General features: G+C 46.2%; 1 protein-coding gene across 2 annotated transcripts in view; it reads left to right on the top strand.

Annotated features, from left to right (window-relative positions):
• LOC311360251 (cyclin-dependent kinase 17-like) overlaps positions 1 to 9,556 on the top strand; it is a 16,083-nt gene extending 6,527 nt beyond the window's left edge. Inside the window, exons 3-15 of one of the 2 annotated variants that reach the window (XM_084480356.1) lie at positions 1,989 to 2,045; positions 2,211 to 2,325; positions 2,970 to 3,064; positions 3,241 to 3,303; positions 3,703 to 3,826; positions 3,918 to 4,038; positions 5,397 to 5,494; positions 5,641 to 5,746; positions 6,310 to 6,352; positions 6,484 to 6,574; positions 6,761 to 6,838; positions 8,108 to 8,229; positions 9,346 to 9,556. In XM_084480356.1, coding sequence (XP_084336482.1) covers positions 1,989 to 2,045; positions 2,211 to 2,325; positions 2,970 to 3,064; positions 3,241 to 3,303; positions 3,703 to 3,826; positions 3,918 to 4,038; positions 5,397 to 5,494; positions 5,641 to 5,746; positions 6,310 to 6,352; positions 6,484 to 6,574; positions 6,761 to 6,838; positions 8,108 to 8,211 — 1,095 coding nt within the window. In that variant the 3' untranslated portion in view covers positions 8,212 to 8,229; positions 9,346 to 9,556. The remainder of the gene's footprint in view (positions 1 to 1,988; positions 2,046 to 2,210; positions 2,326 to 2,969; positions 3,065 to 3,240; positions 3,304 to 3,702; positions 3,827 to 3,917; positions 4,039 to 5,396; positions 5,495 to 5,640; positions 5,747 to 6,309; positions 6,353 to 6,483; positions 6,575 to 6,760; positions 6,839 to 8,107; positions 8,230 to 9,345) is intronic. The other variant, XM_084480357.1, reaches the window with a different exon arrangement.
• The last annotated feature ends 1,622 nt before the right edge of the window (positions 9,557 to 11,178 follow it).

The raw sequence follows: 11,178 nt of genomic DNA, 5'->3' as shown, positions 1-11,178 counted from the left end.
ACACACACAGACACAGAGCTACACACACACACACACACACACACACACACACACACAGCTACACACAGACAGACAGAGACACAGACAGACACACAAACACCAATGCTAGGTTTTGTTTTTGGCTGCGGTCCCCTAAAAACTAGGTTATTCTTTCCTCCATTGTGCTGCAGTGAGCTGAGTGCAGCAGTGGAAGTGGAGGGAACTCGTTGGCCTGAAAGCAAAGCCCCGGTCGGGGCGGGACGGCATAAACACGGCTGCTGCAGAGAGTGCTAATGCACGCTATAAACAGCAGACGAACATTAGGGCTCACAATATATCACATTTGTATTGACATTTTGTTTTGCCGCCATTCCTCGCGCGGTTATTGCGAGGGGTAAATCGTGGAAGCGGGAACACTTAGGCCTCTTAGGAGACATGTTTTTTGGTGCGTGTTCATGTCGAATGAACGAGTGAATCATTAAATGTGAGTGTTGAATGATATTCAGTGCAACAGAGAGCAATACCAGAGTGGGTTTGTGTGATTGATAGGGTTGCGGTGCACTGAGAGTTCAGTACGCATGGGGCTGGAACATAGATCATATGTATTGAGACGGCCACATACTAACAAGTGAAAAGACACTTCAGTGTTTGCATTATTTAGTCCATGCTTTGTACTCCGTGATGCCCATTGATTTTTATGAGGTGAGTCGTGATTGAAAGCGTGGCACTGCGTGGCACTGAGTGTCGTGGTGTCCCTGAGCAAGACGCCTCACCCTAATTGCTCCTGACGAGCTGGCTGTCGCCCTGCGTGGTTGACTCCGCCGTCGGTGTGTTAATGTGTGCATGAATGGGTGAATGTCAGTCAACACTGTAAAGCGCTTTGGATAAAAGCGGTATATAAATGAGGACCATTTACCATTTACAAACACACAGATGGACACACACACATCCTGTTATTACAGACCCGTAGCTCATAGTGGGTCAGTGTGTGGTGAAGGCATTCACCACACACAAGGCATTTCACCATGCCTTTAAAATTATCAAATGCCTCTTTAGCTAAGTTGGTCACAGTTCCTCCAACACACACACACACACACACACACACACACACATACACACACATACACACACACACACACACACACACTCAGACACACACACACACACACACACACACACACACAGGATGAGAGAGGCAGCCAGTGCTGTGTGTGAAAGTAGTGTTTAAGTTTGAGGGACCCTGGCAGAGATGAGCGGATAAGTGGAAGGGAAGCTTCACACTGAGTGGGAGGAATCCCGCCTGGCCCGTGGGCGTCACAGCTTGACATAGCCTCACAGCCATCCATTATTCATCTGCTTTCATCAACTTTATAAACAGCTTAACAACCTTCAGGATTATCTGTAAAAAGACGCCACTGGGCTTTTATACAGCGGTGAGTTATGTCTATATCCATATTCATACCATATTTTATAATCCGTATTGTTTCGCCCGCAGTGAGAGTGTGCGCCACAGCTTGGTCGTCTTAGTTACAGTGACATCCTGTGGATGCCTGTGTAATTGATGGTGATGTCATCGAGCTTTGGCTGTGTGATGTAGGCAGTCATTTGGACTGGACCTCTTATGGTGTGTGTGTGTGTGTGTGTGTGTGTGTGTGTGTGTGTGTGTGTGTGTGTGTGTGTGTGTGTGTGTGTGTGTGTGTGTGTATGTGTGTGTGTGTGTGTGTGTGTGTGTGTTGTATGGTTGTATGAGTGTGTGTGTGTGTGTGTAAGGTTTAGCATTATACCATTGGTGATTGCTGTATTTGTATGCTTGATTTAATCAACCAAGGGAGTCCATAATGAGATTTTCCTCTCTGAGATTGTATTGGCTATACTACAAACCCATTCTAAGGTCTGGACGGATAATAGAAAGACCGCTAGGCCACGTCCAGCCAACCAGAAACGTAATTGCATTAGTCTAGATAAATGTACATTGTATTAACAATCTCTCCTCACTCGTTTCTTTGCAGTCTGAAATAGGCTTTGGAAAACTGGAGACGTACATCAAACTGGACAAACTGGGAGAAGTAAGATTCATCGCTTGTGCTGCAAACCCTCACCTTCACTGAACTGATGCATACAGTAGTACTCACACACATGTTGCTATCTCTCGCTCTCTCTCTCTCTCTTTATCTCTCTATCTCTCGCTCTCTCTCTCTCTCTTTATCTCTCTATCTCTCTCTCTCTCTCAGGGGACCTACGCCACTGTGTTCAAAGGGCGGAGCAAGTTGACAGACAACCTGGTGGCGCTGAAAGAGATCCGGTTGGAGCACGAGGAGGGGGCGCCCTGCACGGCCATCCGTGAAGGTACTGGGAATCGAACTCGCGCCTCCCGCCGATGGAAAGGAAACTGACAATACGTCCATGGTGTTATTTCTGTAAAGTACAAAACAGAAGACTAATATTGTAGTTGTATTGAATATTTCACGACGAGCATGTGAAATAGAATTAGGTTCAGTTTGATATTGCTACGGTCCACGTGTCATTATTCTGAAATAATTCATAGGTTATGATTTGAGTCTTCAGATTCCTAAAGGATCGTGTGCCACAACATGCTGTCCCAGCTGTGTGTTAATCTCTTGCAGGCTCTATGTGAGCTTGAGCGCAAACATAAGATGGTACGATTTGTTGAAATGGGGTGGAGAGTTCAGAAATCTGCTGAAGTGCAACTGAAATAAAATAAAAAAATATTTGTATGTTAAATACGAGATACAAACTGATACACATTTTGGTCAGAATGTTGCCTTACTTTTCCGGTCAAGCTTTCAACCTTTAGATCAGGGGCCAAGAAGCTGGGATCTAGCTGAGCAGTAGAGAATTTTGGATGGGTTAATTGTGTGTGTACGCATGCGTGTGTGTGACCACGTTGTGGTGTGTGTGCTAGTGTGTGTGAGTGAGTTTTTGCCTAACAGCGCCTGTCCCCCTCTCTCTCTCTCCCCCCACGCCCCCAGTGTCCCTGCTGAAGGATCTGAAGCACGCCAACATTGTCACCCTGCACGACATCATCCACACTGACAAGTGCCTGACGCTGGTGTTTGAGTACCTGGTGAGTGACCGGGGTGCCAGTAGTGGCCCTGTGCCTGTCCATCTGGTCTGCTCTCGCAGTCATAACTCAAGTCACCCTAACTTTTATTCCTCTTTTTATTTGTTGAGGTCCTTTTTTTTTTGTTTTGGGTCATTTTTTTATGTTATATATTGCGTTGTCTTTGTGTCTTTCCCCAGGAGAAGGATTTGAAACAGTACATGGATGACTGCGGAAGCATCATGAGTGTCCACAACGTCAAGGTAGGTCATTCTAGGATTTCTAAAAGTTACGTTTCTTTAAGAATATCTAACATTTAAATTAGCTAGTACCTAAAACTTACCTGGACATCACTGTAATCAATGCTGATCGATTGTGGTTTAAATAATGTTAGCAATAAAATCACATCCTATAATTGATATATTGCACAAATAACAATGCTGGCCAGCCTCTCCCCTTGTTTACAATAATTTTGCTATGAACACTCTCTAAACCCTGCACAGCCAGTTAGAGTGGACAGAACACTGTATTGCGACCTTGAACACTGTTCACTCAATGAAGTACTGGTTTTCTGATGCCGGGTACCTTTTCAAATGTCTCGGAAATCAAAAAAATAAACAAAACCCAAGATGACTTTCCTCCCCTCTCCTCTCCTCTCCCAGCTATTTCTCTTCCAGCTGCTGCGAGGTCTTGCCTACTGCCACAAGAGGAAAGTCCTCCACAGAGACCTCAAGCCTCAGAATCTGCTCATCAACGAAAAAGGAGAGCTCAAACTAGCTGACTTTGGTAAATCCCCTGCCTTTGCACGGCCATCATCCCACGTTGAAGCATAAAGAGCTTGGGTCTTTTATCAACTGTTGTGTTTTTTTTGGTCAAGGTTTGGCCAGGGCCAAGTCGGTCCCAACCAAGACGTACTCTAACGAAGTGGTGACATTATGGTACCGGCCCCCAGACGTGCTGCTGGGCTCCACCGAGTACTCTACACCCATTGACATGTGGTGGGTTACACACACACACACACACACACACACACGCACACACACACACAAACACACACACACGTTCCTGTGTCTTGCCTTCAGCCGCTCTTTCAGTCGTCCACGTCTAATGCACCCGCCCGGAGCTTCCCTTTATGTTTCCCTTTTAATGAATTTATCCCGCTGTGTACACGTCTACACACAAATGTACATTTTAGCCCCAGCCCATCTCTCCCAATCCAGACCAGCTCCGCTTTGCCTTGGGATGCAGCTATACTTTATACTCTGGTTGCAACCATCGCTGATAGCTTGGAGTAAGAGACATTTTTCAGTGTTGCTCTGCTGCTGCTCTGCTGGTCACATGGGACCACATGTGCCACCTTGCTTTGAAATGGGCATTATTTTTCCCTTGTCTCCATCCATGTGTGTGTGTGTGTGTGTGTGTGTGTGTGTGTGTGTGTGTGTGTGTGTGTGTGTGTGTGTGTGTGTGTGTGTGTGTGTGTGGGTGTGTGTGTGGGGGTGGGTGTGAGTGGAAAACTGGTCCGGGCTGGTTGCTAAGCCGATGCTGGAGGGTTGACAGAGCATGGCATGACTCTCTGTGTGAGTGGGGGAGTGGAGCTCCACCCACACCGCATTAACCCCATGCCAATGGTGTTACATCACTGCTCTGGAGTAACATGTATTCACCATCAGCAGAACAATGCGTCAATCCAGGGCGAGATGGCTCGTAGATTTCAGCAGATCACCCTCGCCCAAGTCAATGCCGTCGTGAATGGGTTGTTGACAGTGAGGATTCGAGAGGGTTCGAGCAGGGGGGGGGGGGAACATTTCCCCAGTGCACAACCTTTAACGCCAACATGAGCGCCGACACAGCAGTCACGTTTTGTATCCACATCGGTCTATAAAAGCGGAATACACAATCACCATCAAACTGGGCGGCAGTGGCGGCTCGGAAGCGACAGCGCGTTGACTGGCAACCGCACGGTTGTCGGTTCCATCCCTGGCACCTCCTCCTAACCAAGTGTGCAAGGTGTGCCCCTGAGCAAGACGCCTCCCAACTGACTGCTTCCCCTGACGAGCATGCATGGCTCTGAGCGTGTGTGTGTGTGTGTGTGTGTGTGTGTGTGTGTGTGTGTGTGTATGTGTGTGTGTGTGTGTGTGTGTGTGTGTGTGTGTGTTTGTGTGTGTGTGTGTGTGTGTGTGTGTGTGTGCGAGTGGGCGAACGCGAGGCTTGCATGGTGCAAGTGCTCTGAGTGGCCGCGGGTCAGAGAAGCGTCGTCGGTATAACGTGGGATTCATGTGGGTCAGAGGCTGCGCCGTGTTGGCTGGTGAGTCAGGGTTCACAGTGACACACGGCTCTGTGTCTTTTCTGTGCTCAGGGGCGTGGGCTGCATCTTCTACGAGATGGTCACCGGCCGGCCGCTGTTCCCCGGCTCCACCGTGGAGGACGAGCTGCACCTCATATTCCGCATCCTGGGTGAGCCACGGCAGCAGAGTATCATGGGATGACCATGCAGGTTATTGTGTTTCTGTGTGTGTGTGTGTGTGTGTGTGTGTGTGTGTGTGTGTGTGTGTGTGTGTGTCTTTGGGTGGAGACTGATCTCATGTTGTCTTCACTCTCAGGTACGCCAACGGAGGAGACTTGGCCCGGCTGCACCAACAGCGAAGAGTTCAAGACCTACAACTTCCCCAAGTACAACGCGGAGCCCCTGGTCAACCACGCACCCAGGTGTGTGTGTGTGTGTGTGTGTGTGTGTGTGTGTGTGTATGTGTGTGTGTCTGCTTATGTGACATGCATGCATCTGTATACATGGGAACTGAACAGCCGGAGAGACTGTGACGACAGGAAATAAAGGATTGATTTTCAATAAGAGCTGAAGCATATCCACAATCATTTAGATCGGCTGGAACATTACACCCTTTTATAGAGCCTGGATCGAGCATTAGACTCCCCTGAAATCCAATTCTCTGTCTCTCTCTCTCTCTCACCCTCCCTCGCCATCTTTTCCGATCTCTCTCTCTCTGGCTCTCTCTCACTATATTTTTCTCACCCTCTTTCTCTCTCTCTCTGTCGCTCTCTCTCGCGCTCTCTCTTGCGGTCTCTCTCTCTTTCTCTCTCTCTTGCTATCTCTCTTTCTATCTCCCTCGCTCTCTCTTGCTCTCTCTCTCTCTCGCTCTCCCTCGCTCTCTCCCTCTCTCTCTCTCTCTCTCAATCTCTTGGGTTCTCTCTCTTTTATTTGCATTGTATTCATCTAATCCACTCCCTTTATCCTTTATTCTTCTTTCTTACAGGATAGACAGCGATGGCCATGAATTGCTCTCCAAACTCCTGCAGGTACGACACAACAGCACAGATGAACAGCAGAGAACAATGAATAATGCATTCATATTTCATATTCCTATTCAGACATTGTGTAACCTCGCTGGTACCTTGTTTGTCTGTTTTGTCTGTCGCTGTCGGTCCAGTTTGAGGCCAAGAAGCGTATCTCAGCAGAAGATGCCCTCCGGGTGCCATACTTCAAGAGTCTGGGAGAGCAGGTTCAGTCACTAGTCGATAGTGAGTACACAGTGCTTATGCACACACGCTCGCACACCCACAGGCACACACACAACACACACAGACATGCACACGCATCTACTAATCATCTGTATTTCTTCCTCACACCCACATATTCCTTGTATGGTTCACCTACCTCTGCAATTAATCCCATTTGGATTCTGATTCTAATCTCTTATGTTTCAGCTGCCTCACTCTTCTCAATAAAAGAAATTCAGCTCCATAAAGACCCAGGCAAGAGGTCTGCTGTTTACCCAGAATCAGGTGAGCGTTCAGGAACAACGACTGGGAGATTTGAACACTGTCTGTAACAGGATACACTCACGCACGTGAAACCCCATCATAGCTGTAGGGGTTCTGCTTGCAGACTCATCATAGTCTGTAGGCACTCCTCATCTTCAAAGGGTGAACAGGAAGAAGGTGGAGAAACACAGGGCTCATATCTATAATTCATGAAATCATGTTAGGCACAGAGTGAAATATGACTTTCTGCCGCAATGGGCCGGAAGTTCCATGTCTGGAGGCAGACAGGCAGAGGACTGCATACGCTTTGAACCGATTGTTATGAAATCTTTGCCGAATAAGATTTAAAGATTTTTATTTGTCACATACTCATACAGGATGTGCAGTGAAATGTTGTTGTGACATACTCATAGTATACATAGTATTTAAAACAACATACGTTTTAACAGAAATATATACACACAAGAAAGATGGAGTATAAAGTTATTAAGTTATTGCAAGTATTTAAATATGCACAGTTGTGAAATGAAGAATATTATAACTATATATAAAATTAAAACTTGATAATGAGGGAGATGTACAAATTGTATTGTGCAATATGGCCAGGGTTAAAGTGTCAAAGTGCAGGGGGAGGGGTGGGGGGATTTTCCAGTGTTCTGCTCTGGTGGGCAATTACCCCAACAAGGTGAGCATGGTCTCACACACACACACACACACACACACACACACACACACACACACAGAGCCTGTTTTCCAGTAAATCACAGACCCACACGTTTCACACAAACACTGCAAATCCCAAATGAGCCTCACCACGAGCTCCCAACCCTCGAGCGTGACATGATTAGACGCAATGCTATGATGCACGGTTATTTGTGCGATATGGTGCAGAGGAGGAGGCAGAACAAAGACTTTGATTGTGGCCACCCACCTGGTAATGTAAGAAAGGGAAACATTGCTAAGTGCTATCCTACTTGTTTGGTACCATACCGTACAATTGTTCTCCACGTGTTCATATATTCACACTGAAGAGGTGTTTGTCTCATGCCAGCCGGGCTACTGTTCATGTACAGGTCATACTCACTGTGTGTCTTCGTCTCAGATTATTTATCTGTACCACTTAGTGTGTGTTTGTCTCTTTTTCTCTCAGTCATCTTTCAACTGTCTTTCTCCCCCCAAAATCCTTTCTATTTCTCTTCTCTGACTTCATCTCTACAACACATTGAACCCCAACCCCTCCGATTCCTCCATAACCCACCCCCCCTTCCCCCCTCCCCCTCCCAAAAAAAGCAATGGCACATAAGATAGGCTCCGCCCCCTCGCAGTACTTCCAGCGAGAAGCAGCCAATCCCAGGGCTCAGAGTCAGGCTCTCGCCTCCCCTTCCACAGGCTGATTGGCCAGAGTCCATCTGGTAAATACGCTCTCTTCATTCTCTAACCGATTCCACCTCCCCTGTTTCCTTCTCTCCTCTCCTTCCTGCTGTCTTGTCTCTTGTTTCATGGCCTGTATGCGCACTTGTCTTTATTCATTTATTCTTTTCTAATGTGCATTCCTCAATGTCTAACTCCTCCCCACACTGCCAGGGTAAACATCACCATATTAACGTACCCCCCCCCCCCCCACGCCCCCACCTCCCCCTCCCCTGGTTATGTTGGCCCTCATTCCTTTTTTGTGTTGTTATGGCTGGTGGGAATAATCCCATTCAACTGCATTGTACCGTTTGTTTTTGTTTGACTGTCCCCCCGTCTGTCGTATTGTTGTTGTTTTGCTGTGCATCCACAACCCTTTGTCTCGGCTCTCACTAGCTTCACTTTTAGTTTCTCTCAGCAAACCAGTTTTTTTTTTCCTTCACTAAGGTATGAAAGGCGGCTAACACCTTCACCAGGAACAACAACGTAGTGCTCTTTATTAGGAATGGATTGGGGATTCTGATTGTTTTTCTGTTATCTGCAGTCCTGTTCAGGTTTCTCCAGCGGGAGTTGTAACCGTTATGTTGAGTCTGTAAGTGTGCGGCCACTTTTGGTGTGATGCTGTGTGTGTGTGTGTGTGTGTGTGTGTGTGTGTTTTTCTTTCGTTCAATTTTAATGAGTGGTGTCGCTGCTCAGTAGTTTTGAGTGTTACAGGTTCAGGTAAGTATAATCCAGGGATGTTTTGGGTGAGGAATATCATTTGGGGTGTGGTTGCATGATGTGTTATAATATATTTCTATGCTAATTGACGGTGTCTTTGTGTTGTTTGCCTTGGGTAGATCAGTGTGTAGGGGTGTTTCTGGGTCATTCTTAACTTCATCAATTATTAGCGCCATTTGAATTAAACATTTTGTCAGTCCTATTTCCTTATTAACTATTTTTTACTCTCTGTCTTACCATCCCCTCTCTCTCTCTCTCTCTCTCTCTCTCTCTCTCTCTCTCTCTCTCTCTCTCTCTCTCTCTCTCTCTCTCTCTCTCTCTCTCTCTCTCTCTCTCTCTCTCTCTCTCTCTCTCTCTCTCTCTCTCTCTCTCTCTCTCTCTCTCTCTCTCTCTCTCAGCCCAGGGGAAGAGTAGAAGGCAGAGTGTGTTGTTTTAGTGTCGGAGGGGTCCAGTGAAGGTGTGGAGGGAGGGTCTCAGACACGCGCTCACTGACCCCACCGCACAAACAAAACAAACGGAGAGACACACACTCACACTCTCGCCAGGGACGCGCCGTCGGAGGCAACAACAATGACCACAACATAAACAACAACAACACCACATCACCACAAACAAAGAAAAAACACAGAAGAAGAAACCAGAACTATAAAAGAAACTGTCAACTACGCCCGAGTCGAGATTGAAAAACTGCAACATTATACTTGATAGAAGATAAATAAAGTAACTCGCCACTACCGAGAGAGAGAGAGAGAGAGAGAGAGAGAGAGAGAGAGAGAGAGAGAGAGAGAGAGAGAGAGAGAAAGAAGAAGAGCATGAAGATGGGAAGGAGAGAAAAAAAGAGAGCGAGAGGATTCTCACTGCTGCTGCTGTTACGACAGCTGCCCAGGAGAGGGCAGTGTGTACGACGTGGACTTTAACAAAACCTTGCTGTATCAGTGAGAACGAGGGGAACCTGGCCCTTGGAAGGGACGGCGGACACATTTTAAAAAGAGCATGAGAGAGAATGCAACCGTCCTTCTCTCCTTTGGTCTTTTTATTTGGGGTTGGCTGGACTGTTGTACATAAAGAGAAGGAGTTGTAGAACTCTGCTTTTTTGTTTTTTTAAATAGCCTGAATCCCAAACTCTAAAGACGTCACCTTATACATGCAGCCCTTATACATGTAAACTATTTGCCTTTTCCAACAGAAAACAAACTGACAGACAGGCACACTTGCCCTCTCTCCTTCTTAATGTCGACTCTCTTTCTCTTTTGCGCTCTCTTTAATCACACACACACAGTCTCAAACAAACACATACACACACATACATGCTCTCACACACATGCACACACACACACACAGACACACACACAAATAATTAACTACATTTGATTTACTTGAACATTTTCACGTTTATGATTGGAATTTACCATGATAACCTTTAGCACCTTATTGGCCAGTAGTGGTTACGCTCAGCCGGCTGTCACTCAGTAGGATGCAGAGAACTCACCAGAAATGTATATAGAAACACTAAACTAGCCATGTGTAAAAATGCGGCAGGAGTATGTCCTTTTGACGATGGAATTGGCTGGTAACCATTGGTTTCACTATTTGGCATGTCATCGTTACATGTTAGAATAAAAGGCTGCGATCTGATTCAGTGTGCTAGTAAGTCAATCATAACGGAAACAGGGATTAAGAAAATAGATCAATGTAAAAAAAGTTGAAGTGTACAATTACGTGCTCATTCTCAGACCCTCGTTCCTCTACTGCCTTTACTATGAAGGTTGTTTTGACTTGTCGTGTTCTGTAGCATCGATGTTCAACTGTTCTCTTTGCACCCGATTTTACCTCTTTACTGACAACCCTCTGTCAGTGACCTTCTCCCACCTACTCCATATTTGTATTCTTTTACTTTTTTAATCTGTATATATAGACACACAACCATGATATTTACTTTAAGTACTAAGTCGGAGGCAACAATGTCCCTGGAGGTTATCCTCATTCTCACTTGTGTTCCCATGTAAAAAAAAAACTAAAAACAGCTGGCGACCTGCTGTGAGCGTGTTGCACATTCCTTGAGCTCAGGATTATGGGTAGTGTAGTGTTGGTAGATGCGGTGAGGTACAGCAGCTCTTGTCAGTAAAGTCTGGTTAAGTCCCTTTTTGCAACTCGAGAGCAGACTGACTGTATGTAAGTATTACTTATGATTATGATAAATAAAAGTAACAACTCTAAAGTAATTTTATCAA

Source organism: Micromesistius poutassou (genome assembly GCF_964030765.1).
Source record: "Micromesistius poutassou genome assembly, chromosome: 15".
Lineage (NCBI taxonomy): Eukaryota > Metazoa > Chordata > Actinopteri > Gadiformes > Gadidae > Micromesistius > Micromesistius poutassou.
This window is presented reverse-complemented; position numbering and strand designations above follow the sequence as displayed.